This window comes from Fistularia commersonii, chromosome 3, assembly GCF_037954325.1.
Source record: "Fistularia commersonii isolate RoL2024-O1a breed Wild chromosome 3, RoL_Fcom_v1.0, whole genome shotgun sequence".
NCBI classification, from domain to species: domain Eukaryota; kingdom Metazoa; phylum Chordata; class Actinopteri; order Syngnathiformes; family Fistulariidae; genus Fistularia; species Fistularia commersonii.
The window spans coordinates 26,492,892-26,519,680 of record NC_141286.1 but is presented as its reverse complement, the minus strand read 5'-3'; the positions used below and the strand labels follow the sequence as shown (position 1 = coordinate 26,519,680).

The window sequence follows — 26,789 nt, the reverse complement described above, 5'->3', positions numbered from 1 at the left end:
ATGTCCCAGGGGGCAAATGTCAGCAGCTGAAGGACCTGAAGCACGCGAGAAGGTTACCTGCCTGACTGGGGAGTCAGAAGAGGAACGTCACCTCGGAGGAATCCATGGTTCTGCTCCAGAAGGACCCCCCCTCGGGGCAGAATCCCCCGAGGCTCCCCTGAGGGGGGCAGAACCTCAAACGTGTCCAGAACTCGGTCCGGTCCAGCAGCAGACCTACCAGATGTTTCTCTCAGAGGAGTAGAAGCAGCCGCCACCCTCGATGACATGGAACCAGAGGTTCCTGCAGGTGGAACATCAGAAGGTCTGTCCCTACGAGACGCATGTTGTTACACTCCCGGCCACTAGGGGGTGCTCTACTGCTGAAGAATACATGATATCGTTTTGGACCTCCAGCTGGTTCATCACATTCCTGGTGCCTCCTCTTCCTCCAACCTCCTAGAAGGTGAAGGTGTCGGTGAAGCGGATGACTTTGGGTTTGTAGGTCTGCGTTGCCGTGGCGACGCCGTAGTTTATGGTGGTGTACTTTGACCTCTGCTGGGTCTGAGGAAACACCTCGGCGGCGGCGGCGGCGGCGGCGGCGAGCCTCTGGGCCTCCTCCGAGTCCTCCGCTTCTTCTCCACCACGCCGGTACTTTCCAGCTGCGGTGCGAACGCTTGGAGGCTGGAGGTCCAGGGGGTCGGAGGTCAGGGGGTCAGAGGTCAGGGGGTCGGGGTCTCCTCCCCCTCCCCTGCCTGCCGCTGAAGGCCGGTTCCTTCTATGAACGCATGGAATGGGGTACCGAGGACGTGAAGGTGGATCTGGAGGAACTCCTGGAGATGCAGGTTCTTCTCCCTGACCTGTGGCCTGGAGGTCCCGCACCACCTCCCCCAAAGCCTCCACATCCTGGGGTTCGAAGGTCTTGAGGTGTTGTCTAGGAGAAGAGTCCACGGCGATGGACCACGTGGAGGTCAAGATGGCCACGGCGTGGAGCTCGGGCGGGGGAGCCCACTCTGTGATGCCGCTGGAGCAGAGCGCCCCCTGCTGGCCGAACCTCAGCCGGCTCCTCGCCGCTTCACTCCCAGCTCCGACGTCCAGCTTCTCCGGATCTTCTCGAGGCCTCAGATGTTCCTCAACTCCACGCGGATCCGCTTTCTTCTCCGTGGGGTCGGGACAAGCTCCGCCCCCTCCGGCTGCGGCCCCTCCCCCTTTCCCAGGAGGCCTCCCGCTGGAACATCTCCCCTTCTGCACCGTGGCGATCTTCTCGAAGGTCTCCATCAGGGCGGACAGGAGGGGCCCCCGCCCGAGGAGCCTGGTTTTGATTGGCGGCTCCTTCTCTAGACCCCGCCCCCTCCCTCGCCGCTCCGCCGCCGTGAACCTCCTCACGATGTCCTTCACGCCGCCGCTCCTCCCGGGCTTGAGGTCTCCTCCGCCTCTCCGGTTCTTCTCAGGTTCCCCACCCATGTTCGGCGTGCCCCCCCCGCCGGCGGCGGCGAGGGGCCCCACCTCCCTCCGGCGGGCGGGGGGGGCCCTGGGGGCCGACCTGCTGAACTTGGACTGGAGGAGCTGGAAGGAGGTGAGGCGGCGGGGGACGGAGGAGGGACCTCCAGCCCTCCGGACGCTCGGACCTCCGTCTCCTGGATCCCGCGTCAGATAATCCAAGAGGTTCTCCAGAATCCCGCGCAGCGGCGGGCGGCAGCCGCGGTCTCTTAGCAACCTCCTCAACATGGCGGCGTCGGGGCCGACGGCCGTCCTCCCAGATCCTGGTCTACGGAGGACAAAGGACACGTCAGCCTCCTTTTGGAACCTGGTGAAGGTCCACCTGAAGAACCCTCCACCTGGCAGGAACACTCCCAGAACCCCGAGGATTGCAAATTGATGTTTAACATTCTTAACGGAGCTGTTCTACATGTTTAATAAACATGTTATTGACTGTTTTAAGCGTCGGCGTGTGTGATGAGCAGCCAGGGAGGGTCGGTGAGGCGGGAGAGGACAGGAACGCCGCGAGAAAGAGAGACGAGAAGTTCAGGGTCGTGATGTTTGAGTGTTTTTATAGATGGACCAATCAGAGTATCTCGGCCGGCGTCTCCGTTCCCGCACCGCCGTCGGTCGCTCCGGAGGGTTAGTTTGGGGACGGAAGTCGTGCGGTTTGAGCGGCGAGGTTCCTCCGGCGGCCAGGAGCAGGATTACTTGTCGATGATCTTCTCAGCGGAGGCGGCGCCGTGGAGAGCTTCTCCCAGCTCCTCCAGCCGGGCCCGGCGCTCCAGGTCCTGGATCAGGCCGGGGGGGACCTTCTCCGCCCCGTACAGGAGGCCGAACAGACACCCGGCGATCAGCCCCGTGGCCTCGCCCTCGCCTGAAACACAGGATGGTGGAGGTGGACATGTGGAGGTGTGGAGACGGGGGACCTTCAGGATCTCACCTCCGTGGAACATGGCGCGGCGGCAGAGGTCGGCCCAGTCGCCGCCCGCGGCCAGGAGGGCGTCGTAGGCGATCATGGGGCAGTCGTGCCCCCGCCGGCCCGCCCGGCCCTCCGAGCTCCAGCGCTTGTAGGTCTGCGGGTGGAGAAGGTGGAGAAGGTGGAGGGTCAGGGCGGCGGTCGCTCCCGCCGGGTCTCCATCACCATCTCCCGCTCACCCTGTCCATCTCCTCGGCGTCGTACCCCTGGGAGACGTTCTCCCGCCGCCCCTCCCCGTCCAGCCCCCGCTCCTCCAGGTAGAACTGCCACTTGGCCTCGAAGTAGAACCAGTTCTCCTGGTACTCTGGGAAGGAGAACCCACAGGTCACACACACACACTGACCAGCCCGCAGGTGTGTGTTTGCCGGGAAGCCCCACCTGCCAGGTGGCGTATGGTCTTCTTGCAGTACTCCTCAGCTCGAGGGATGACCTTCATGAGGTCCCGTCCCCAGGAGGCCGGCGGTCGCCCCTGCACCGCCAGCGAGGCGAACAGCGCCGTCGCCACGGAGCCCAGGAAGCCTGAGGGACGGAGGGACGTCAGCGAGGCGTCGGACCTCCGTCCACGGGTGGACGTGTCTCACCTGTGGGGTGGTTGTGGGTCATCCTGCCGACCTCCACGCTGACCTCCACCAGGCTGTCCAGCCGCTCGGGCTGCCAGTACCTCATGCCCACGCACATGGCCTTGGCGGCGGCGCCGAAGCCGGACCCTGGAGGACACACGCCGGTTACAAACAGGATCGAGAAACATCTCGCGTGATGGAGGATGGAGGAGGAGGAGGAGGCCCGAGAAGGTCCAGAGACCTTTCTCGTTGAAGGGTGTGTGCCAGGCCAGCAGGAAGTTGTGAGGCTTGAGATGGTGGAAGCCCTCCACGCTGGCCGGGTCCGGGGCCCGGCCCTGGAGCGACACCGTGGCCTCCACGTACAGACGCACCAGCTCCCGGTACAGGTCCTCCAGACACCAGAAGTCTACACACACACACACACACACACACACACACACACACACACACACACACAGTGTGACTAAGAGTCATTCAAAATCGGCATGCCGGGTGAGATTAGCGATGCTGAGACGGTGCTAAGTTTAGCTTAGCAGATTAAACCGGCATGCGGGGGGGCTGGTGGGGGTCAGATGGGTTCCACCAGCGGCTAGAACCACCAGAACCCTGATGAGTGTGTGTGTGTGTGTGTGTGTGGAAGGGGGAGTTTCAAAGAAGCATCGTTTCTCTTTTCAAAATCAGGGACTTTCTGGAAGGAGGTGGAAGAACGTTGATGTTCTTGGCAGGAGATCCGTCCCCTTGCACTGATCCATGTTGTCTTCTTCACTGGAGGTGATGGATCAGGATCTTCATTCCTCTCTGTTCTCTCAGAGCCTCTTTGCTTCTGCAGCCGAGGCTATTTGCTGGTGAAACGCTGGTGTGTGTGTGTGTGTGTGTGTGTGTGCAGGAATGCGAGGATGTGGCTAAACAGGGCGTCCTAATCTGGCCAGATGTCAGCGGTGGGAGGTTCTGGAAGCTTCTGAGCAGGTCTGTGCACAGAACCTGGTCCCGGCTGCTATTTTGGCCCGTTCTGTCCTGGCAACTCCAGCCGGAGCTCCAGATGACTCTGGAGTGAGAACATGGGTTCGTTCTGAGATGAGGTCTTTGCCGAGCAGATGCGGGGATGGATGATGGGATGTCATCGGCCGCCCCGCTGATCCGGGCCGGGTTATTCTGGTCCGACCGGCAGAAACCCGACTCCCCCGGAGATCCGTCTTTGTTTGAGATGATCGACGGGGACACACACACACACACACACACACACACACTCTCCGTGGGGGCGGGGCTTAAGGCCGGCGGCGGTCGTACCTGTGATCAGCGCCTCCGCCGTGGTCATGTGCATCAGCGCCACGTCGCTGAGGGGCCACAGCTCGGACTCCAGCCTGAGGGCCTCCAGGCCTCCCATGGAGGCCAGCTCCTCCTGGATCTGCTTGCCCGACGTGCACGCCGCCCACCGGCCCCCTCTGGAGCCCAGGGCGTCGCCCACGCCGCCCAGCACCATCCCCGCCTTGAACCGCTCCACTGCGCCGGGCTCCGCTCGACGAGCCATGACGGCGGGAGGCGTCGGCTTGGTGGAGATCTTCTCTGGAGGCGGGGGCTTCACGCCTCCTCTGAAGGTCCAGGGAGAGCCAGAAGCCCAAACCAGATGGTTCCGGATCACCCCAGGGGTCGGCGGAAGCACGTGAAGGAGAACGCCCGGAGCCTCCACTCAGATGTTCCTGGGATGTGGAGGAGACGGGAGGCAGATCCAGCAGACCTTCAGCAGATCCAGCAGACCTTCAGCAGCTCCATCCACCCTCCAGCAGCTAGAAGCCCAAATCTCTGTGTGGTCGGCGGCCGGCGGTGGCGTCTCCTAAAAAGGTAAACCCCTTGACTCCAGACAGCGGGGGGGGGGGGTGGACCGGCGTCACACACACACACACACACACACACACACACACACACACACACACACAGTATGGGATGCTAATGCGCTGCTGACATCCAACCCCCCCACAGGGAGGAGGACCAGAATGGATCCTCCTCCCCACCATCGTTTCTTCTCACCCCTCCAGTACCTCAGATTTGCCCCATCCCACCCCCTGCCCTGGATTTGCCCCTCCCCTCCATTGTCCTCTGGTCGCCCCTCCCTCGGGGGAACAGGAGACATGGTGAAGGTGGTGAAGATGATGGCCTCCTGCAGGAATGCAGCCTGATAAGAGGCAGCTGCTTCCACTGTTTCCTTCACAAACTGGGAATGTCGGCCATGTTTAGTTTGGGACAGACGGCGAGGGCTGGAGCTTCACCTGGACATGTCAATCGTCCAGCCGGGCAGGAGAACCTGCTGAGAATCCAGGCAGGCGCGTGGAACCCGTGACCTTCTAGCGGGACTCATGGTTCATCGTCCCTGAATGAGGTGCTGGAAGGTTGAAACCACATGAGAAACAAAAGCATTTCAAACCCTCAAAGCGTGAGATCCCGTTCTCCGGGGAACAGAAGACACTTTCAGGAAGTTTCCTTCAAAACGTTCTTTATTGACCAAAGGTCCATCGGACGCTCTGCCAGCGCCTGGAGAAGGTACCGCTGAAGCCTCTGCTGAAGCCTCCTGGGGGTCATCTTCTTGCTCCAGGACCAGGTGACCTCAGGATCAGGTGACTGCCTTCAAAGTGCTCGTGGTCTTTTCACAGGAAAAACCAAACCTGCTGTTGATGAAGACGGCATCTCTCCATCTGCTCTGTGAACTTCAGGCTGTCCAGGAGGAGGTCCTGAACCTCAAGCATGCAAAGTGCTTTCATACCAAGTGGAAACTCAAACCAAAATCTCATACGACGTACAAATAGAGGACAGGCGGGACAGTCTGGAGATCCAGACCAGCAGAGTCCAGAGGAGAACAACAGCACGGTGAGTCTCCTGGAGGAGAACATCTCCACTCTGCTCCGTTCCTCCTTGTGTCCATCAGGGGGAGCGCTGAGCCGCTGAGGGTTCAAGTACGAACTGGTTTCCAGATGCTGAGTGAAGATGCTGGTGATCAGGACCGTCACCCGTCCCACCTGGAGGTCCAACCATAGGCTCTGGAGACCCAGCTCAGATGTTCAGCTGTGAGAAGGGGGGTCAAAGGTAAACCCCCCCCAAGGTGCACACAAACCCACTACAACCAAGAGCTCCGATCTCCACGAGGCTGAAGGTCAGTTCATCACATCTAGGTTTAGAAGGTTGGGGTCTCCTGGGGGGGGGGGGGGGGCACGTCGCCTTGGAAACCTGACAGAGGAAGGAGCACAGTCGCTTCCCCCTCACGGAACCAAGGATGCAGGTTGTCACGGAACCATCAGGTCCAAAAGGCCGGTCCATTCCAGGCCATCCAAGGTTCTGGTGCAGCTGGAGAACGTGGTCCTAAGAGTTAGAACTCCCTGAGGAGCAGGAAGCTTCTCGACCCGTCATTTACAAAAACAAGACAAAGAAAGGTGAGAGCCAGAGGGGAGGCTCTGCTGGCTGCTGGGGGCCCGGGAGGGGGGGCGCACTATGTCCGCTTCCCCCGGACCCCCCCCACGATGGGCCGGGCAAACTCCACGAAGTCATCGATAAGGACGGGCCAGGCCCCTGGGGGAGACCGGGACAGCAGGGGTCAGTCGCCTCTCAGGAAAGCTTTCACAACATCTAGCTTTTAGGGACCTTCCAGCTGAAGGGGGTCCTGAGTGCCAGGGGCTCAGACTCACGCTAGGCTCTAGGGGCAGGACTCGTACCAGGAACTAGGGGCAGGACTCGTACCAGGAACTTGGTGCAGGACTCGTACAAGGAACTAGGGGCAGGACTCGTACAAGGAACTAGGGGCAGGACTCGTACAAGGAACTAGGGGCAGGACTCGTACTAGGAACTAGGGGCAGGACTCGTACCAGGAACTAGGGGCAGGACTCATGCAAGGCTCCAGAGGTAGGACTCATACAGGGCACTTGGGGCAGGACTCGTACTAGGTACCAGAGGCCAGACTGTCTGAGCACCAGGAGCCGGTATCATACTTGGTGCTTCAGGACAGACTCATACTAGGCACCGACAGCTGGACTCTTTCTGAGCACCAGGGGCCTGACTAATACTAATTGCCAGGGGCTGGACCCGTACTCAGCGCCCAGAGCCAGACTCTCTCCGAACGCGAGTGGCCGGACTCTAACAAGGGCACTGGGGGTCAAACTAGGCACCAGGGGCTGGACTCTCTGTGAGCAACAGGGGCCGGACTCATACGAGGCCCCGGGGGCTGGACTAATTGTAGGCCCCGGAGGCCCTGGACTCATACTAGGTGTCAGGGGCTGACCTGAATGATAGGGGGCCAGGGCCTGGACTCAAACTAGGCACCAGTGGACAGACTTATACTAGATAGCAGGGGCCGGACTCCTACTGAGCCCCTCCTACTAAACGCAGGAGGCCTAACTCACACTGAGGATGCTATCACCCGGTCCAATCACAAGATCTACAGGTTCACCTTCTTCGTCGTAGTTGGACATGTCATCTGCGATCATGTTCCCGAAGTCCAGGAGAAGGTTCCAGGTGTCCTTGGGGATGGACCGCTTGTGATGCTCCTGCAATGAGCAGGCAGAAGGTGCGGATGAGGGTCAGTCCAAATCTAGACTCGTACACCACCGGGCCGCGGACCCCCCGGGGGAAGGTACTGACCCAGATGCAACCACGCCTCCACGGCTCGCACTCACCAGCAGGAAGCGGTTCCACAGATCCAAAAACTTGAAACGACCCGTGAGAACCAGGTTCCAGTAGGCCAGGGCCATCTCCAGGTCTGGGTCATGAACAGAGGGTTTCACGTAAACAGGATTGAAACACAGTGTGGACTGATGCTGGAGCAGATGGTGAAGACACCAGGGTGGATACTGCGAAGGTCAACGAGGAGCAGACGAAGCAGCACGGGTGTTAAGACCGGTTCTGTTCTGGGTTGTTAAAGTCTGGTTCTGGTCTCGGGTGTTAGGACCGGTTCTGGTCTCGGGCTCACCGAGGCCTTTCTGCCCCGGGTTCTTGGCAAAATTGAAGGTGAACTGGTAGAAGTCCTTGAACTTTGCCGGATCCTTCAGCTCCTGCTCCAGCCGCGGGAGGGCGGCCTTCAGCCTCTCTGGACTGTCACAGCTGGAGGAGGCGCAAGGGAGGGCCACAATCAGACGGTTTGAAATACTAGAAGATCGGGAGCGACTCGGCGGCCGTGACGCTCACCCCAGCTCCGACATGCCGTCCAGGAACTCCTTCCTGCTGAACTCGCACTGCGTGGCGGCGCGGAACTTCCACGCCACCACCAGGATGCTCACGCTGGCCGGGTCCAGGGCCAGGTCGTCGCAGAACTGCTGGATCCCGTCGATGCCGATCTTGTCCTCATCTTGGGGGTCTGCAGAGACAGATGTTGAGAAGGTGCGGCGGGGAGGGCGGGGAGGCAAAGGAGCGGGACGCCTGCCTTGGTATCTGCCGTAGAGCTGCTCCAGCTTCTTGCGGTCCACCGAGGTTTTCATGGTCGGGGTGGTCGCGGTTGTCGTTGGCGACGCCTAGTTCCCGGTCATTCTGCGGCGGCGGAGGTAAGGCGGCGTCCACGTCTCTGCCACGACTTCAGCTCCTGCAGTGGGACGAACCAGCAGAGGGGAACGGGGGTGAAGACTGGAGGTCTCCAGAGCTTGAGAAGATGCAGGAGTGTTAGCGTGCGTGTTGCAGGACAGCCTCAGACTCCTCAGGGAAACTGCAACGCTGTCATTTCTCCTCAACCCGGATCGCCGGAGGAGCTCAGACCAGAGGGAAGTTCATGCAGTTACTGGCGTGCAAAGAAGTCAGAGACTCACTCGGTGCTCGATGCGCTGGAGACACCAACCCCTGCTGTGACTGACCTTTGACCTTCAGAGGAAACACTAAAGTGTCCACCGGGTGCAGAGGGAAAAAAAGAAAAGACCTCGGTCGGTGGTTGTCTCAGTGTCTGTGCAGGACCCGGCGCACCGGGAACACCGACGGTGGTCTGAGAAGATCCGGCGTGACGGGCCAGTGTTCAGGCGACCCACTTTCCCTGCGGGAGGGGGGTGGGGGTCTGGCAGCAGCACAGGCGGCGAGCTACCAAAAAGGGTAAGATCCGTGCCCGGTGTCCGAGTTCCAAATATACCAACCACTGACCTCACACACACACACACACACACACACCACCCCAACAATGCCACAGTTGGCTGAAGATGATCTGCCCCCAACCCTCCCCCACTTTATGAACATTCCAGGCGGTATCAGCTCTCCACTGGCCGAGCGGATCCTTAAAGCTATCTTTTATTTCCCCTTTAGTTCTCGTTCTTTATTCTAACCTCCACTTTTTTATCACTCACTGTTTTGGTCAACTCGATGTCAAATCACAATTGATGCGCATGCGCAGAGAGAGCAGGCCCCCTGTGCAGGCGACGGGATACCTGGGAGTTGTAGTTTTCTTTCCTGGCGTAGCTGTGAAGCCTCAACCTGGCCGGAGGGCCTGCCGGGGTCAGAGGTGAAGCAGCGCGGAAACGACTAGCTAATTTCTGAAAGTTGTGAAGGGAAAAGGTGGCATAAGCTGCGGCGGGGGAAGTTACCTCCAACCGCTGCTGTCCTGAACGGTTGGGAGGAATACTCGATAGATTCGGTGGAGAGGCCCCACCCTAAAAACACAAAGTTGTCGTATTCATGACTTTAATTCAACTTCGAAGCGCTTAAAGTGCAGAAAAACGGCGTAAACGAGGCTCCTGACTGGGGCCGGGCGGGGGAGAGAAAAAAAAACACAAGAAAACTACAACTCCCATGTCGAGACGGAGCAAGATGTTTCGGAAGTAACGCCTCGGCAGACCAAAGTTTTACGGTAGCCGGTGGATTCCGGGATAACTCGTATTTTAAGACGAGCTCTTACGGTTCACGGAGCGGTTAGCGACCCGTTCGGAAAGTAAACCGCGTCCAGCGGAAGTTACACCGCTAACTTTAGCTTGCTAACGTTAGCCCGGCTTCTAGAGCTAGCTTGCCAAAGTTAGGCTACCTGTTAGCATTAGCTTGTTAGCGTTAGCTCGCTAGCCACAGCCGGAGCGACGCGTCATGGGACCGTGCCCGGAGCCAGCTGGCCGACGCCGGTCTGACAGCTCCGAGGAGCCTCCGCGCCCCCGGGGAACCGGCTGAGCGCGGCGCGACGTGGGGGTTCCGCACCGGAGCGGCGGCTTCACATACCGGCGCGGTGAGACGTTAGCCGGCGGTAGTTGCCTTCCCCCGCCGAGTGTTATAAGCCAGGCAGGTTGGTCGGTGATCCGCTGCCAGCGATGTGGCGCGGAGGCGGAGGAGGAGGAGGCGGAGGCGGAGGAGGGGCGGCGGCGGCACAACGGCGTGATTGTTCGCGTCCCCTCCGGCCGTGGAGCGGGTCCAGGGCGGCGCACATTCCCCGCAGGTAGCCGGAGCCGCGGTGTTGTTGACACCGCTGCTCTGTGGCGGGGCGTCGCTCGATCGAACCGTCGGCCGCTCCACCGGCGCCGGGCTCAGCTCTCTGCGGTAGGTCGTCACCTCCACACCGGCGTCACGGCTCCACCCGCGTCCGCCGATTCCGGGGATTCATTTATTTGACGGATATTTACATTCATAACCGGCCGGAGACCCGACAGGAATCATTACCAGCCCATGTAAAGGCTACTGTCGTGTATTATTGCTGAACTTCCTGGAGTCCTCCTCCTCCACGTCTCCTTCCCAGCAATCTCTAATCGGAATGGTATCTTATTTAAACTGTTAAAAACATTGTGTAGAATGCAGCCATTCTTCACAGTTGATCTGTGCACCGTCAGAGTTTCTTAGAAATTCCACATCATCTACCCCCTAGGATGTCTCTAAAAGTGCAAGATGTGTTTCTGCAAAATGTCATGAAATCCTCTAAGGGTGTGTGTGTGTGTGTGTTCATTACAGCAGTCAGCCTGTGAACAGTGCTGCTATTGATTTCCCCCTCGGCGGCAGCAGAGAGGCTGCAGACCAGACTCCGGAGCCAGGGCCGAGGAGGTGGAGTGCAGGAAAGTAAACGTCACCCGTCTCCTCTGGTGTTCTGGAGGGCGTGAGCCGGACTCGGATGCGCGCTGAGCTCATCGGGTCGCAGCGGCCGAGGATCACGTGTAAGCAGATGTTTGGCGTCAGGGCCAATTCCCAACAGTCGAGTTTCTCAAAACGCAGCAATAAAGCGAGGTGGCATCCCGGAATGTGGCTCCTTTCACCTTCAGTGCACATTAGTGCCTATTTACAAGCCACTGCGAGCTACAGCACACAAGTGTATGTGGGTGTGTGTTTGTGTGTGTGCGCACACACAGTAGCTGTAGAAGCTGTAATCAGTTGTGACCACTCCTAGGCCAAACTCACACAAAGCAGCTGCTGAGTCATTCAGAGGTTTACCCCGAGGCTGTGTTCGAAGGACAGGACATCCTGGATCTTCACACTCACCGGGAACCTGTTGCGCCGCTGAAATTTCCAAACAGGTTTTTTTGATGTCTCTTTTGAAATTCCTATGCATAAGTGGCGCTGAAGTATGCCAGTGATTCAGTTGTGCAGCAGGACCAAGGAGAAGGAGTGGGACCGGGCGGGTGGAGGACGGGTTCCTCATGCTCCTCTCATGGAGACGACTCTCATCCCATCGGATGTTTGACACCACGGTTAAACCGATGTGTGAATTCACCTGTCTTTCTGACTATAGACACACACATGCATATTCAAATATACCTACAATTGATACATATTCAAATACACATGCATACACACATATACACACACACACTTACCTTTACACATAAACAAACACCGCCCTGCTAAACATCGTCCATGTCTGTCGTCCTCCAGCTCCGCCCGTCCCTGAGGGTCCAGGCTCTGCGGTGAAGGACGGAGCAGCAGGCCTGGATGCAGCTGGTGTGTTTGTTGATGTGCCTCGGCCCGGCAGGTGCGCTCGCTCTGCTGCAGAAGGACCAGGTGGCCCGCAATGCCATCAAGCTCTACCAGAGCAAGGCGACCACGCACGGCCGCGGCTGGCTTACCAGCGGCTGCAGGCGGCTGGCGGGCCTCTTGCGCCAGAAGAACGCCGTGGTCAAGAAGCTGGCGGACGCAGCGGCGGCGGTGGCCAGAGACCAAGGCCTTTCAGAAGCTGAGAGGCATTTCCAGGTGCGTGGAGTCCTCCAGAACCCATTGGGTGGGAATGTCCATGATGACCAACGTGTGTGTGTGTGTCTGCCTTCCCTCAGGTCCACACTCTGGAGGTCTTCCAGAGGGAGCTGAACGAGAGCGAGAACCTGGTGTTCCAGGCAGTGCACAGCCTGCAGAGGGTGCTTCAGGGAGACTACCAGGATGTAGTCAACATGAAGGAGAGCAGCAGGCAGAGGCTGGAGGCTCTCAGAGAGGCAGCCATTAAGGTAGGATCTTCTCCCCCACCCCATTCCACCTAGTATGACTTCTATATAAACTGGCATCAAGAAGATCCAGGGTCTCTAAGCTCCCTCTGGTAGGATGGTTCAACTACAACGTCACTCTCTCTCTCTCTCTCTCTCTCACACACACACACACATTTCTGTCAGCTGATTTGGTGGAGGATGAGACCTCCCTTGGGCCTCCACTGTCCAAGAGAACTTTGATTTTTCAGATAAAATATCATCCAGGAAACATCACAAGATGATATTTGTGTAATACGCCGTTAGGGGCGGGGCCTAACTTGGACGGGTCGCCTGTCAATCACCCAGACATTCACAGCGATGAATAATTTCATGTCTTCAAAGACCTTCTGTTTTGGACTGCAGCTGGAAGGCGGAGAGCCTGGAGATTTGTGTTGGCGCTATGCTAAGATATTGATGTTTATGTTTGCGTCGACGTCAGCTGTCACTTTGTCAGGGGGCGTGGTCAAGGAGCGGTGATTGATTGATTGATTGATTGATTACCTGCACCCTCTCGCAGGGGTGGTGCAAATCTAATTGCAAACGAAGTGAACGTGTGGAACAGCCGTGCTTCGTTTGGTCTGATCGGTTGTCCGGCATTGGATGAAACACGGATGTGGATTCGTGTCCGCTCCAGGGAGTCGGCACTGCGACGCTCCCAAATACGTTATTGTTTTGGAGTCACTCCAGCTTTATGGAGAAGAACCTACATCCAGAATAGATGGCCAAAGATCACGCCTCACGGTGCAGACCTCACAGCGGTAGGGCCGTATCACGCTGGGTGCAGTGGAATGAACACACCTTGAATGGCAGCAAATGCGGAGCGCTGCTGGTGTGGGGAAGACCAGCTGAGATCAGCTGTTCTGCTAGTTTGGTGATTATCTTTGGTGAGTTCCAACACTTGCAGGTGTGGAAAAAGAAAAACTTTGCTGGGTTATTGTTGAGTGAAATGGATGAAAGGGTGGGAAACACTGGGCTCAGGGCGGAGGGTGCGAAACCAGGGTGTCTTTAAAAGTCATGAAATGGATTTAGCAAAAAACAAGCACATTGCATTAAATTCAGTGTTTAGTGGTGTTACATTTAAATACACTTGATCGGGGGGGGCTGATTCCTGCTGCAATCTATTTTGGTGAGGCCGTCTAACTGGAGATGGTGAGATTGAAGAGGAGTCTGAATCTAGAGAACATTCAAGAACATCAGTGAATAAGTGGAAGTGATGCCGAGGAGCCCTCCATGTCTTTTGACTCCTTCCTGGGCCAATGAAGCTCCGGGTTTGGACTTCTGGACCAGGCTCTGCTCGCTGTCCAGCGAGAGGAGCACGTTGATGGACTGGAACCAAGGACAGTCGTGGATTTTGTGATTTCATATTTCTTGTTTATTTTTTTAAGATTCTCACAGTGACAATTAGAGGCTACACGCGAAGATATCAGACTTTTTAATTCCTCTTCTCTCAGCCGAAGGGAATCTTCAAATCTTTGTACTTAAGACCTTAAAACACTTGATAGCCTTAACTTTGACAATTTATATTTCACTGTATTTCTTATTCTCTCTCCTTCCTACTATTATCTATTACTGTTATGTTTTTGCTTGAAACTCTGGCACAACAATTTCCTTGGGGATAAATAAAGTTGTTCTCATCTCATCAACGTTTATGTTTGTGTCGACATCAGCTGTCTCCACTGTCTAAAGGAACTTTGATTCTTATAATAAAATATCATCCAACAAACGTCACATGATAAAATGTGTGTAATACGCCATTAGAGGCGGGGCTTAACCTGGACGGGTCAGCTGTCAATCACCCTGACATTCACCCTCTCATTGACAATGGTGGACAAGTTAAGGTCTCGAAGAACCTGCAGGAGAACATGGAGAGAAGCCACGGTGTCGGCCCTTGTGGCTTCCAGCTGACTCGCTCCTCCGAACTTCTCTCCCCTGCAGGAGGAGCAGGAGTATCTGGAGCTGGTGGCCGTGGAGAAACACCAGCTGGAGGCGGTGAAGAGCGCCCTCGCCCAGAACAAGACCCTGTCCATGCTGGACGAGATCCTGGAAGATGTCCGGAAGGCGGCGGACCGGCTGGAGGAGGAGATCGAGGAGCACGCCTTCGACTACAACAAGCAGGTCTGCGGAGTTTTCCTCGAGTCCGTTCGTCTCCGATGACGTTCTCCTGCCCCGATCCGACGGTTCTTCTCCCCAGATCAAGGGCGTGAACGCCGAGGCGGTGTTGAGGGTGGAGGACGACGAGGACAACGGCGGCAAGAGGCTGAACAAGTCCAACGCCAAGGAGGCGGAGGAGGACCTGGGGCTGAGCATGCTCATCGACTCCCAGAACAACCAGTACGTCCTCACCAAGCCGCGGGACTCCACCATGCCCAGGGCCGACCACCACTTCATCAAGGTCAGGTGGACCGGACCTTCGGGTCGCTTCACGTTGTTTACGCTCGACGTCGGCTTATACGCCCCGGAGGACGAGCGGCTTCTAGAACCGTCTGCAGGTGAAGACTCCACACGGGCCTCGAGCGTTTCCTGTTTCCTGGGTGCAGGACCTGGTTCTGGTGGTGATGCTGTCCCTGCCCTGCGGCTGGATCTGCACCCTGGTAGGCCTGCCCCCCATGTTTGGCTACATCATCTGTGGAGTCCTGCTGGGACCCTCAGGCCTCAACAGCATCAAGGTGTGTGTGTGTGTGTGTGTGTTTGTGTGTGTGTGTGTGTGGTGAGACCAGTACTCTCCTCTGGGTCTTTGTCACACCGTCTGTGTGTGTTGCAGTCCATGGTCCAGGTGGAGACCCTGGGGGAGTTTGGCGTGTTCTTCACCCTCTTCGTGGTGGGACTGGAGTTCTCCCCTGAACGCTTGCGGAAGGTAAACAGAACACAGCATCACCCCCAGAAGGAGGTGCCTGGAGACCAGCCTGGAAAAGTCTCAACCCTTTGTGTGTGTGTGTGTGGAGGTGTGGAAGATCTCGGTGCAGGGTTCGTGCAGCTTGAGTCTGCTGATGATCGGCGGCGGCCTGCTTTGGGGACAAGCCCTGCAGATCCGGCCCACACAGACCGTCTTCATCTCCACCTGCCTGTCCCTGTCCAGCACACCACTGGTGTCACGCTTCCTGGCCGGCAGCAGCAGAGGAGAGAGAGAAGGTCGGTGGACCTGGAGCTCACAGGCATCTGGAGGTCCTCTGTGTGTGTTTGTGTGTGTGTTTGAGACAGATCAGAGGTGTGAACCTCAGCTTTGTCTCCCTCTTCTGGCAGCTTGAGGAACTACAAGCAGCAACAGCTTCAAGCTTGATAAATGTGTGTGTGTGTGTGTGTGTGTCAGGAGACCTGGACTACAGCAGTGTTCTCCTGGGGATGCTGGTGATGCAGGACGTGCAGCTGGGCCTCCTGATGGCCGTGCTGTCGTCCCCCATGCAGGCCCAGAGCGGAGACGTGGACAGGTGAGTCGCCGCCGCCGCTCCTCCTCCTCCCCGCGGTGGAACGCGCCGTGGCGCTAACGGCGCCGCCGCCTCTGCAGCTTCCTGTCCGGCGGCGTGCGTCTGCTCTTCCTGCTGGCCCAGGTGGCGGCGTCCTTGGCCGCCGTGCTGCTGCTGTGCCTGCTGCTCCGCTCCTTCCTCATCAGCGCCTTCTACAAGAAGCTCCACGCCGAGAGCAAAGGCAACAAGGAGATCCTGGTGCTCGGCATGGCCGCTTTCGTCTTCTTCATGCTGACGGTGCGTCCGGTCTCCTCGCTCTCGCTCGGCGCCAAACACCTCCTCGCCCCTGACGACGCTCTGGTCTGGTCTGGTCTGGTCTGGTCTGGTCCTCCACCAGGTCACGGAGCTGCTGGACGTCTCCATGGAGCTGGGCTGCTTCCTGGCCGGAGCCCTGCTGTCCTCCCAGGGTCACATGGTCACCGCCGAGGTCTCCGGCTGCATCGAGCCCATCCGGGACTTCCTCGCCATCATCTTCTTCGCCTCCATTGGTCAGTTGCGACGGGGGCGGAGTGGGCTTTGGTTCCCTGTGGTGTTCTTACAAGTGTGTGTGTGTGTGTGTGTGTGTGACGCACAGGCCTCCACGTGTTCCCCACCTTCGTGCTGTATGAGCTCACCATCCTGCTGGTGCTGACGCTGTCGCTGGTCATCATGAAGGTGCGGCTGGTTTTCCGGACGGGGGCGGAGCCTGTCTCTGCACGCCGCCCTGACTCCTCCCCCTTCTCCTCCTCCTCCTCCCAGTTCATGATGGCCCTGCTGGTCCTGTCCATCATCCTGCCCCCGTCGTCCCGTCACATCCGCTGGTTGGTGTCCGCCGGCCTGGCCCAGGTCAGCGAGTTCTCCTTCGTCCTGAGCAGCCGTGCGCGGCGGGCCGGCATCATCTCCAGAGAGGTAGGCGGAGGATCTCACGGGGTTCCGTCAGAGTTGGACCTCACCGGTTCTTCTGTCTCTGGTTCCAGGTGTACCTGCTGGTCCTCAGCGTCACCACCCTCAGCCTGCTGCTGGCCCCGGTGCTGTGGAGGGTCACCACGCACAGATGGGTTCCCCGGGCCGAGCGCAGAACCCTCACCTGAACTTCACGCCGCCGCCGCTTCTTCTCCTGGACGTGCGGAGCGAGCGGCGGGCCTCGGGGTCGACCCGGGACTCGGTTCCGGAGGTGATGTAGGTCATGATGGACGGTGGGCGGGGTCGGAGGTCCGGTTCCTCACGCTGGATTCTTTACATGACGTGAGAGAAGCCGGGATCTTCTGAGGAAGCACCCGGAAGGCTGTTTTACTTCAACGTACCGCAAGGTATGTCAGATACTGCGATGGAGGATTATTATGATCGTATCGGTGAAGGAGGGAGGAGAAGAAGACCGTTGAATGTTCTCAGTGATCGATCTCCTGAAGAGGCCCCGTTCACTCCTAGAGGAGCAGCTCCTCGAGGTGGAGCCTCATCAGGAGGTCCAGAAGAAGCCATGGGATTTTAAACAGCTTCCTGATGTTGGGGATGATGGGACGTGTCGGTCCGATGGTCCAGAGTGTGTGTTCTCTCCTCGTTGTGACCACCTTTCTGCAGAGGGTTCCGGTCCAGGTCTTCAGACTGTCCTTGTGGGTTGTTGATGTTTTCCTGTGAATCTGGGTGACGGTTTGCGTTTATTCGGAGGAGCAGGCGGTGAGTTAGCAGACCTTCTGGACGTCCAGGGAACTGCAGGGTTTTTATCCCGTGGAGGAGGAGGAGGTGTTTGACCTCCTTCCTGCTGGATGTCCAGCCGAGCAGCAGAGCTCCTTCATCGCTCCGTGACCCAAATCACACCCTCCTCTTTATCTGCCCCGCCTTTTCAGAGGGAGAGGTTTTTCACCGTCATTCCACCTGTCTCAGCTGTCTGGTTTTGTTTATTTTTTCATTTATTTATTAAAAAAAAGGATGTAATGATCACCTGGTTTTTGGATTCTATCTTTGAGGATTCACACACACACACACACACACACACACACAGAGGAAGCATTTAAGGAAATAGTCAACATCTGCAAGTGAACACAACAGTGTCATAGAGCGAAACAGGCTTTGTGTGTGTGTGTGTGTGTGTGTGCGTGTGTGTGTGTGTGTGTGCACGCACTCTTCTGTAAGCTGATAACCCCTGAACTTCTCCGTCAGCAGCTTCTAACCACCTTCCTCCTCCTCACACTCTTCCTCCTCCAGACATCAAACACTCCCAGAGTTTGTTGTTTATTTGACAGTGGTGTTTAGGATCACGCGCACGTATTCTTATCGTGAAACATCTCCGCCGTCCACGCCGGGCCTCCAGTGGGTGTCGGAAGGCTGCGGACCTTCTCGCCTCACTTGAGGGCTCTGAGGTAGAAGACCACCTTCCCCTCGTACGGGTCGTGGATGTTCTGGTAGCTGATCTTGTCTGCGACCACGCGACACTGGATCTTAGCGCGCCGCTGTCCCACCAGGCTGAAGCGCACGGCCACCAGAGGGTTGACGTAGGTGGGCTGAGGAGGAGGAGGACGGTTAGCATGGAGGCTAATCATCCTGTGGAGGTCGGACGCAGATGTTCGACCGCAAGGTCACCGCTTACCTGCGCCAGGCTGCCGTAGTAGGGAAAGTAGGACGGATCCAACACCCCTCCCTGTGGGAAGTACTCCACTTTGGCCACGTTGGCGTCGCCCTCCTAAACAAACGCAGATTGAGGGCGTGAGTCGCCTCAGTGACCTCTTGGCCTCCTCTGGAGGAAGTATCTCCTCACCAAGATGGTGCAGTTGACGTAGGCGGGTTGCTTGGTGCTGTTGGACGGTAAGAAGTTGATGACCTGCGGGGGAGGAAGCAGGAAAGCGTGACGCTCTGGAGTTCCTGCTCAGGTTACTCAAAAGGCAAAAACCGAAACGCCCACCCTGTTCATTTTGATGATGACGCAAGGCATGGTGCAGTTGTAGCCGAAGGTGGGGTCCTCCAGGCCCGAGCAGGCGCCCAGCATGCTTTGCGTGAAGGGACACGCCCACTTGGTGTGATCCGGCGCCGAGAAGGTTTTCTGGATGAAGTACTTACCCCTGGTGCATTCGTGGTGGTTCCACTCCCTCTGGGTGGTGTCGTTGTAGGCTGCAGGGGGGGCAAGAGGAAGCTGAGGGGGGTGTCGGCGGCGGCGGCGGCAGCGTGCCTGGCGGCCATACTGACGTTTCAGGAAATCGTGGAGGATATCGGACATCTTCATCCAGCTTTTCTCGTCCGACCTGTTGTAGTCGATCTCGATGATCTCCTCGCCGTAGGTGTCCGGCCATACCATCACCCCTGCGAGGCGGGCGCACGGGAGGGGGGTCACACGGGGAAAGCGGCGTCCGGACCGCCCGTCCCTCGCTTACCTGGAGACTTGAGGCGGTCCTGGTAGTCGGGGGCGTACGGGTCCAAGGTGTACATCAGCACCCAGATGGCCAGCGAGAAGAGGGAGGTCATCACCACGTAGAAGGCCACGTAGTACAAGCTGATGTACACTGGGGGGGGGAGGGGGCGGAGTTAGTGCACGGACAGGGCTGTCAATCAAAACCTGAGGGTCAGCATGACCTCTGCATGTGTGTGTGTGTGTGTGTGTGTGTGTGTGTGTGTGTGTGTGTGTGTGTGTCAGAGGGTGCACAAGTCAGACGGTCTTTATCGGCAGCCCTCCTTTATCCTAAACACACACTTCACCATGGCAATGCTGGACAAGACCCAACAAGGTCACATGATGTGTGTGTGTTTGTGTGTGTGTGTGTGTGTGTGTGTGTGTGTGTGTGTGTGTAAGCCTGGTCTGTGTGTTACCCTGGTCTTTTTGTGTGTGTGTGTGAGGGTGCACAAGTCAGTTATCGGCAGCCCTCCTTTATCCTAAACACACACTTCACCATGGCAATGCTGGACAAGACCCAACAAGGTCACATGGTGTGTGTGTGTTTGTGTGTGTGTGTGTGTGTAAGCCTGGTCTGTGTGTTACCCTGGTCTTTGTGTGTGTGTGCAGCACCGTTTAGTGACCTGTCAATCAAAGCTTCACACTTGGCACTGAAAAGAACAAACTACAACTGTTTCAGTCTAGAAGGTTCTGGAAGCTCTGATGACAGCAACCTGTTGTCCATGTGGAAGCGTGAAGAAGTGTGAGCGAGATGTTCTCCTCCCTACCCCATTTGACCGGCGTTCTCCCCATGAAGGTCCCATTTTCCGAGTTCCAGACGAATCGTCCGAAGTCTTCGCAGCGCTGACCGCACGTCCTCTTCTCCTTCAGGGTGGCCATGGCTTCCCCTCACCTCCTGGATGGACTCCTCTGGATCTCCTGCTGCTCCTCTTCGTCCCCCAAAGTTCTCGAGGCGTCTGAGGTCTTCCTTCTAACGGCTGTGGTTCAAACTCATGGTCTCCTAGTTGAAGCTGAAGCTTGCTTGTTCTTCAGTATTTAAAGGGCCCAGATAAGGCGGGGGGGGGGGTGTTCCTCTGGTGTCCTTGGAGGAACGTCAGGTTCTCCTTGAGAGCCTTCAACCACAACCTCCTGGGTGTGACTCTCACATGGAGCTCCTCTGGTGGGAAGGAGTTCCCTGGAACACAGGTATTCACTGTGGTTCTGCTTCAGGTTCTGGGATGTGAAGGCAGGAGGAACCTCAAGGTTTGGACCAACCAAACCAGGAAGTGGACCTGAGTAGTATTGGTTGGTGATTGACTGGTGGTTCCTTGAGGTTGAACCAGATAACTACTACTTCTTAATCTTCTCCTTTTGGCTTTGCATCTAACCATATTCTCTGTATCCTCCTCTTTCACACCAACTAACTTCATATCCTCTCTCACTACGTCCATAAATCTTCTCTATGGTCTTCCTCTAGACCTCCTGGCTGACAGCTCCACCTTCAGCAACCTTCTACCCAGATCATCACCATGGTTCCGGCATGAACAGAGGAGTGTTCATGTCAAACCATCTCAGTCATCACTTTGTCATACATGTCCTGCACCCCTGTGACAAATTCTTCTTCTCCTTTGGGCTTTTCCCCTCAGGGGTCTCCACAGTGAATCCACCTTCTCCATCTAACCCTATTCTTTGGACCCTCCTCTCTCACAATGTTCATCAATCTTCTCTTTGGTCTTCCCCTAGACCTCCAATTCCAGCATCCATCTACCAATATCTTCACTATCCCTCCTCTGTCCATGACCCGATCATCTCAGTCTGGCTTCTCTGACCTTCTCCAAAACTTCTAACATGTTCCTGATCCTCTCCATCCTGGTCGCTCCCAAAGGGAACCTCAACATCTTCATCTCTACGTCCTCCAGCTCTGCCGCCTGTCTTTTGGTCATTGTGTTTGTAGATCATCTCACCACTGTTTTCTCCACCTTTCCTTCTGGCTTATAGTATTCTATCTCTTGGTACCCCTGACACTTTTCTCCACCCATTCCAACCTGCTTGGACCCGTCTCTTCACCTCTTCTCCACACTCTCCTACGCTCTGGACTGTTGACCCTAAGTACCTGAAATCCTCCAGCTTCTTGATCTCCACTCCCTGTAGCCTCACCGTTCCACCCGGGTTCCTCTAATTCACACACATATATTCCCTCTTGCTGTGACTAACCTTCATTCATCTCCTTTCCAGAGCATACCTCCACCTCTCTAGATGTTCCTCAACCTGTTCCCTGTTCTCACTACGGATCACAATGTCATCTGCAAACATCATGGTCCATGGAGATTCCTGTCTCAGCTCATCTGTCACCAATGCAAACAAGAAGGGGTTCAGAGCTGATCCCTGATGGAGTCCCACCTCCACCTTGAACACCTCTTACCCCTACAGCACACCTCACCACTGTCTCACAGCTAGCATACATGTCCTGCACCAGTCTAACATACTTCTCTGCCCCCTCAGACTTCCTACGGCTGCAGTTTAATCGGGATGCTAATGCTGCTAACTATCATCATGCAGCACAGACTCCTCCCCCTCAGTGACACCGTCATCAATCTTCTGCTCCTCCTCAGGTCCAGGAATGTAAACATCTCTGAGAACCCCACCCCTCAACCCCCTGCCCCCACGCCCCACCCAGGGGGGGAGGATAAAGGCCAGCGGGCTGGATAAATCCCTGCAGGGAAAGGTGATGAGTCAGGTAGATCTGCATGTGTGTGAGAGGAGGGAGAGTGCAGTGTGTGTGTGGGTGTGTGTGTGTGTCGGTGTGTGTGTGTGTGTGTGTGTGTGTGTGTGCGCGAGCTCGGCTAGCCGTCCTGCCCCTGACGCACGGGATCCTCTCCATTCCCCGTAGGTCCGTCACCTGGACTTCCCCTGTCTGGTTCTTCTTCTCCGCCCCGTCGCCATGGATATCGGCGGGCTGACGACGGTGGTGGCCAACTCGGCCTACATCTCGGCCCGCGGGAGCTTCGACGGCACGGCCAACCCGGCCGCCAACCGCGACAGGAAGTACAACTCGCGGCTGAAGCTGCCTCACATCTCGCTGTGCGAGGGTCTGAGGGACACCCTGGAGATGGGCTTCCAGGAAGTCTGCGTGGACCAGCCCATCGGCAAGAGGCTCTTCCAGGAGTTCCTGGACTCCAGGAAGGAGTACAAAGGTCCCTGCCGGCTGTGGAGGGACCTGGAGGATTACCACACCGCCGAGGACCAGGACCAGATCCTGAAGGCCGGCGGGATCCTGACCCGCTACATGGAACCCGGAGGCGAGTTCTTCTGCCCCTTCCTGCCCGAGGACGCCGTCGCGGAGGTGAAGGAGAAGCTCCGGCGGGCCGGGGACGACCTCTTCTGCACGACCGCCGGGCGACTCATGGACTTCCTCGGGGAGGAACCCTACGCCTGCTTCCTGGAGAGCGTGTACCTGAAGAGGTTCCTGCAGTGGAAGTGGCTGGAGATGCAGCCCGTGGACGAGGACTGGTTCCTGGACTTCCGGGTTCTGGGGAAGGGCGGGTTCGGGGAGGTGTCCGCCTGCCAGATGAAGGCCAGCGGGAAGCTCTACGCCTGCAAGAAGCTCAACAAGAAGAGGCTGAAGAAGAGGAAGGGCTACGAGGTGAAGGAGGACGAGAGGCTGAGGCTGTGGTGCAAGTAGAGCATGCATCTACACACACACACACACACACACACACTCCTTACCAACACAAAACTCCATCATTGTTGTTCCCTCAGACCTGGATGGCTTCAGCTTCATAGCTTTGTTGAAGGGTGTGTGTGTGTGAGGGAGGACTGGACTTCTGTATCTACAGGAGCTGCTCTGTGGACCTTCTCAAACATCTGCTCCCATGCAGGGGGCGATGGTGGAGAAGAGGGTGCTGGCTCGGGTCCACAGCAGGTTCATCGTGTCCCTGGCGTACGCCTTCCAGTCCAAGACGGAGCTGTGTCTGATCATGACCATCATGAACGGAGGAGACCTGAGGTGGGACCTCCTTGGAGATACGCCTGCATGGATAAAACGGCTCGTGAAGCCCCTCTTCTCCTCCTCCTCCAGGTATCACATCTACAACGTGGACGAGGACAACCCGGGCTTCGAGGAGCCTCGGGCCTGCTACTACACCGCCCAGATCATCCAGGGCCTGGAGCACCTCCACCAGAAGAGGATCATCTACAGGGACCTCAAGCCTGAGAACGTGCTGCTGGACAACCAGGGTCAGGAGGTCTCCACTGGAGGTCAACCTGTGGTGGCGTGACCTTCACACCTCCAGCTGCACTTCTAGTTCCACTCCCCGTGTTTATTGATCAGAACGCACACACACACACACACACACACACACACACACACATAGTGAAAAGTAACGCGTTTGCCATGAACGCAATGCAGGGAGGAAGTGGACCTGCCAACATACGAGTTGATAACACACACACACACACACACACACACACATGGACGCACACACGCGTGTGCACACACACACACACACACACACACACACACACACACGCACACACATAGTGAAAAGTACTGAGTTTGCCATGAACGCAATGAAGGAAGTGGACCTGCCAACATACGAGTTGATAACACACTCACACACACACACACACACACACACACACAAGGACATCTGTGTGTGTGACGTGCACGGCTGTGTTTGCTCTCAGGTAACGTGCGTATCTCCGACCTTGGGCTGGCGGTGGAGCTCTCCGCGGGCCAGCGGAGGACCAGAGGCTACGCCGGGACTCCAGGTGAGCAGCAGAACCTCCATGATCTTGTTGGTCTTCAGGACCTCTGAAGGACCTCCTGGTTCTTCTGCTCCGTCGCTCCTCCGAGGACGAGAACAGGATTCCGAGTACTGTGGTGGCCTCCGAGGTCCAGATACTTTACGTTTGTCACTTTTGAAGTACTGGCGTGTACTGGTACCCCCTCAGTACTACAGTGTGAGGGACCGCTGAAGTACTTCTGATCAGCTCAGTGTGTATTTAACAATATATATCATAAATATACAGTTTTTACACGTTTCTATACATTTATACACTTTTTATAAAATCCATGGACCTTCTATGACCAGTGGATACAGCAGTTATTACTACCTCAAATACTACTACTGATAGTACTAGTACTATGAATTCTACTGCTAATAATACAAAAACTAATACAATTAATACCAATATCACCGCTACTTCTAATACTACTAGTAATAATAATATTAATAATACTAAAACCACTGCTAATTCTACTAATTCTAATACGACCTCTACTACTACTCCAATAGTACTACTACTAATAGTACTAATACTGCCGCTACGAATTCTACTGCTAATAATACAAATACTGATACTACTAATACTAATATTACCACTGATACAACAACTACTATTGATAGTAATAATATTGATAATACTAACACCACTGCTAATTCTACTTCTACTAAATCTAATACCACTACTACTACTACTCCAATAGTACTACTACTAATAGTACTAATACTACCGCTACCGCTACCGCTACTGCTAATAATACAAATACTGATACTACTAATACTAATATTACCACTGATACTACAACTACTACTGATAGTAATAATACTACTACTAATTCTACTACTACTAATTCTAATACGACCTCTACTACTACTCCAGTAGTACTATTGCTACTACGAGCGCTACTACTAAAACTACTGCTACTACTACTACTAATAATGCTAATACTACTGCAAATACCACTATTTTACTGCTACTACTAATATCATTACTACTGCTGCTATCAATATGACTAATTCTACTGCTACTACTACTAATAACACTAATACTACTACCACTGTTACTACTGAAGGATCAGTTCAACAAGAGGTGACATTATACTTGAGATATCAGCAGAAGTACTGCTCAGATATCAGTGTGTACTGTGTGTGTGTGTGTGTGCACAACATGCAGTGCCATGCTGTAGCTTCACTGTAACTACCATCAGAATGACTGGTCTGGTGTAATTAGGTGAAATAAAGTGTAATACTGGTGTAATATTGGTAAAATAAAGTGTAATAACAGTGTAATAAGGTGAAATAAAGTTAATAACAGTGTAATAACAGGTGTATTAGCAGGTAACCTCCCCCCCTCCTATCTCCTCAGGGTTCATGGCCCCAGAGGTGCTCAGAGGTGAGGAGTACGACTTCTCCGTGGATTACTTTGCCCTGGGCGTGACTTTGTTCGAGTTCCTGGCCGCCAAGGGCCCTTTCAGGAGCCGGGGGGAGAAGGTAGTGGTCCAGGCGAGCCTCGGTGTCTCCTGGGCTTCCCCTCGGAGAACCCACCTTGCCCCACGCTCCGTCCACAGGTGGAGACCAAGGTGGTGAGGAGGCGGGTCCTCAACGACCCGGTGGTGTTCCCGGAGAAGTTCAGCCCGGAGGCCAGGTCCGTCTGCGAGGGGCTGCTCCTCAAGGAGGTGCAGGGCCGGCTGGGCTTCACGGACGGATGCTGCGACCAGCTGAGGGACCACGCCTTCTTCAGCCACCTCAACTGGAGGAAGCTCAATGCAGGTGTGTGTGTGTGTGTGTGTGTGTGTGTGTGTGTGTGATGCCACGTTGAATAATATGATCCATCCCTGGTAATTGATGACTTTTTGGTGCTTCTGGAGTCTCCGCATTCTCCTCCCTGGGTTCTCCAGGTTCTCCTCAACAGTCATCAGGTCCATTGGAGACTCTGGACTGTCTTGTTGTGTGTGAAAGGGTGAATGATTGGATGGATGATTGACAGCTGAGCTGTGCAGGTTAAGCCCCGCCTCCAATGACAGCTGTGATTGGCTGCGTGAAGTTCCTCTGCTGAGGTGGATAGTTGGTTTGAAGATCATCTCTTTTCTTCTGAGATCATATTGGAGCACCAATATCAATAATAGAGGAATAAAACACCAATTAAATATTAATATGTGATGAAACTTGAATAAAAATCAATGTAAGGTTCATCAAGTAGCGGCTCTGGAGCTCCAGGCGGCCTGCAGCGCCCCCTGCTGGGCGGAAGGCCACATTGCAGGCCACCTGCACCTGCAGGAGGAGAAAGGTGGAGATATGTGAGACTTGGAGATGAATCTTCTGGTATGAGTGGTCATTTCTAGGACGCTAGCGTTACTTTTCCAGAGCCTGGTTCTCGGGTTCTTGGGTTCTCAGGTCCTCGGGTTCTTGGTTCCGCCCCTCGTCTTCACCGCTGCCCCTCTGGTTTCTCCGCAGGGATCCTTCCGCCGCCGTTCGTGCCGGACTCCAAGACGGTCTACGCCAAGAACATCGATGACGTGGGGGCCTTCTCCACGGTCCGAGGGGTGCAGCTGGACGAACGGGACGCAGAGTTCTTCCGGGAGTTTGCTTCGGGGAACGTCTCCATCCCCTGGCAGGAGGAGATGATCGAGACGGGCGTCTACGCCGAGCTCGCCGTCTGGGGGCCCGACGGCGCCCTGCCCGACGACTTGCGCCACGAGTTCGTCCCGGAGCCGCAGACGAGGTCCTCCACCTGCTCCATGTGCTGAGGAGGGGAAAGGTCAGGGGTCGGAGGTCAGGGGTCGGACGTCTGACCCGGACCGGCAGGCCCGCCGTATCTCCTCTGCTTCACCTGACCGGGGTTCCA

General features: G+C 56.1%; 5 protein-coding genes across 13 annotated transcripts in view; 2 read left to right on the top strand and 3 right to left on the bottom strand.

The window, feature by feature from the left end:
* Positions 1 to 2,010: 2,010 nt before the first annotated feature.
* Positions 2,011 to 4,825, bottom strand: adprhl1 (ADP-ribosylhydrolase like 1). Its single transcript, XM_086144416.1, has 7 exons — positions 4,282 to 4,825; positions 3,236 to 3,400; positions 3,016 to 3,141; positions 2,813 to 2,953; positions 2,614 to 2,738; positions 2,399 to 2,531; positions 2,011 to 2,332 (listed from the first exon to the last, which is right to left on the bottom strand). Exons 1-7 carry the CDS (start codon positions 4,520 to 4,522, stop codon positions 2,163 to 2,165), a joined length of 1,101 nt encoding a protein of 366 aa, XP_086000542.1. The 5' UTR covers positions 4,523 to 4,825; the 3' UTR covers positions 2,011 to 2,162.
* Positions 4,826 to 5,465: 640 nt separating this feature from the next.
* On the bottom strand, positions 5,466 to 11,040 carry dcun1d2b (DCN1, defective in cullin neddylation 1, domain containing 2b). The gene is given in 9 exon segments (XM_086177840.1): positions 5,466 to 6,549; positions 7,424 to 7,520; positions 7,650 to 7,732; positions 7,943 to 8,073; positions 8,158 to 8,326; positions 8,393 to 8,436; positions 8,438 to 8,496; positions 9,372 to 9,430; positions 10,983 to 11,040. Coding segments are annotated over 9 exon segments (780 nt in total). The 3' UTR covers positions 5,466 to 6,469.
* Positions 9,027 to 17,737, top strand: slc9d1 (solute carrier family 9 member D1). Of its 9 annotated transcripts, none has more exons than XM_086144400.1 (15): positions 9,111 to 10,461; positions 10,867 to 11,066; positions 11,782 to 12,096; positions 12,177 to 12,344; positions 14,298 to 14,477; positions 14,554 to 14,754; positions 14,900 to 15,028; positions 15,124 to 15,216; positions 15,305 to 15,491; positions 15,670 to 15,787; positions 15,865 to 16,060; positions 16,161 to 16,311; positions 16,398 to 16,477; positions 16,562 to 16,711; positions 16,780 to 17,737. In XM_086144400.1, exons 3-15 carry the CDS (start codon positions 11,839 to 11,841, stop codon positions 16,891 to 16,893), a joined length of 2,025 nt encoding a protein of 674 aa, XP_086000526.1. In that variant the 5' UTR covers positions 9,111 to 10,461; positions 10,867 to 11,066; positions 11,782 to 11,838; the 3' UTR covers positions 16,894 to 17,737. The 9 variants fall into 9 exon arrangements, with proteins under 9 accessions (XP_086000530.1, XP_086000534.1, XP_086000526.1 ...); XM_086144407.1 differs by having other exon boundaries at positions 10,322 to 10,461; positions 10,867 to 11,423; XM_086144406.1 differs by having other exon boundaries at positions 10,322 to 10,461; positions 10,867 to 11,608.
* Positions 17,738 to 18,018: 281 nt separating this feature from the next.
* On the bottom strand, positions 18,019 to 20,170 carry LOC147236003 (potassium-transporting ATPase subunit beta-like). The gene is made up of 7 exons (XM_086140161.1): positions 19,949 to 20,170; positions 19,165 to 19,293; positions 18,980 to 19,093; positions 18,699 to 18,904; positions 18,555 to 18,617; positions 18,387 to 18,479; positions 18,019 to 18,300 (listed from the first exon to the last, which is right to left on the bottom strand). The coding sequence occupies exons 1-7, from the start codon at positions 20,058 to 20,060 to the stop codon at positions 18,142 to 18,144; spliced, it is 876 nt and encodes a 291-aa protein (XP_085996287.1). The 5' UTR covers positions 20,061 to 20,170; the 3' UTR covers positions 18,019 to 18,141.
* A 1,725-nt stretch (positions 20,171 to 21,895) lies between these two features.
* Positions 21,896 to 26,789, top strand: part of grk1a (G protein-coupled receptor kinase 1 a) — a 5,047-nt gene continuing 153 nt past the window's right edge. Inside the window, exons 1-7 of the mRNA XM_086144415.1 lie at positions 21,896 to 22,803; positions 23,039 to 23,166; positions 23,239 to 23,396; positions 23,847 to 23,930; positions 25,311 to 25,435; positions 25,513 to 25,714; positions 26,399 to 26,789. The exon at positions 26,399 to 26,789 is cut by the window's right edge and continues 153 nt beyond it. Coding sequence (XP_086000541.1) covers positions 22,102 to 22,803; positions 23,039 to 23,166; positions 23,239 to 23,396; positions 23,847 to 23,930; positions 25,311 to 25,435; positions 25,513 to 25,714; positions 26,399 to 26,691 — 1,692 coding nt within the window. The 5' untranslated portion in view covers positions 21,896 to 22,101 and the 3' untranslated portion in view covers positions 26,692 to 26,789. The remainder of the gene's footprint in view (positions 22,804 to 23,038; positions 23,167 to 23,238; positions 23,397 to 23,846; positions 23,931 to 25,310; positions 25,436 to 25,512; positions 25,715 to 26,398) is intronic.

Excerpts from the sequence above, each read along its gene's own strand:
- slc9d1 (XM_086144404.1), top strand. The coding sequence starts at position 11,839 with ATGCAGCTGGTGTGTTTGTTGATGTGCCTCGGCCCGGCAGGTGCGCTC. Across the intron at positions 15,492-15,669 it reads CAGCAGAGGAGAGAGAGAAG|GAGACCTGGACTACAGCAGT; the intron begins GTCGGTGGACCT and ends TGTGTGTGTCAG. Across the intron at positions 16,061-16,160 it reads TCGTCTTCTTCATGCTGACG|GTCACGGAGCTGCTGGACGT; the intron begins GTGCGTCCGGTC and ends GTCCTCCACCAG.
- LOC147236003 (XM_086140161.1), bottom strand. The coding sequence starts at position 20,060 with ATGGCCACCCTGAAGGAGAAGAGGACGTGCGGTCAGCGCTGCGAAGAC. Across the intron at positions 18,905-18,979 it reads CCTCCACGATTTCCTGAAAC|CCTACAACGACACCACCCAG; the intron begins GTCAGTATGGCC and ends CCCCCCCTGCAG. Across the intron at positions 18,301-18,386 it reads ACTACGGCAGCCTGGCGCAG|CCCACCTACGTCAACCCTCT; the intron begins GTAAGCGGTGAC and ends CCTCCTCCTCAG.
- adprhl1 (XM_086144416.1), bottom strand. The coding sequence starts at position 4,522 with ATGGCTCGTCGAGCGGAGCCCGGCGCAGTGGAGCGGTTCAAGGCGGGG. Across the intron at positions 3,142-3,235 it reads CACACCCTTCAACGAGAAAG|GGTCCGGCTTCGGCGCCGCC; the intron begins GTCTCTGGACCT and ends TGTGTCCTCCAG. Across the intron at positions 2,333-2,398 it reads CCGCGCCATGTTCCACGGAG|GCGAGGGCGAGGCCACGGGG; the intron begins GTGAGATCCTGA and ends CCTGTGTTTCAG.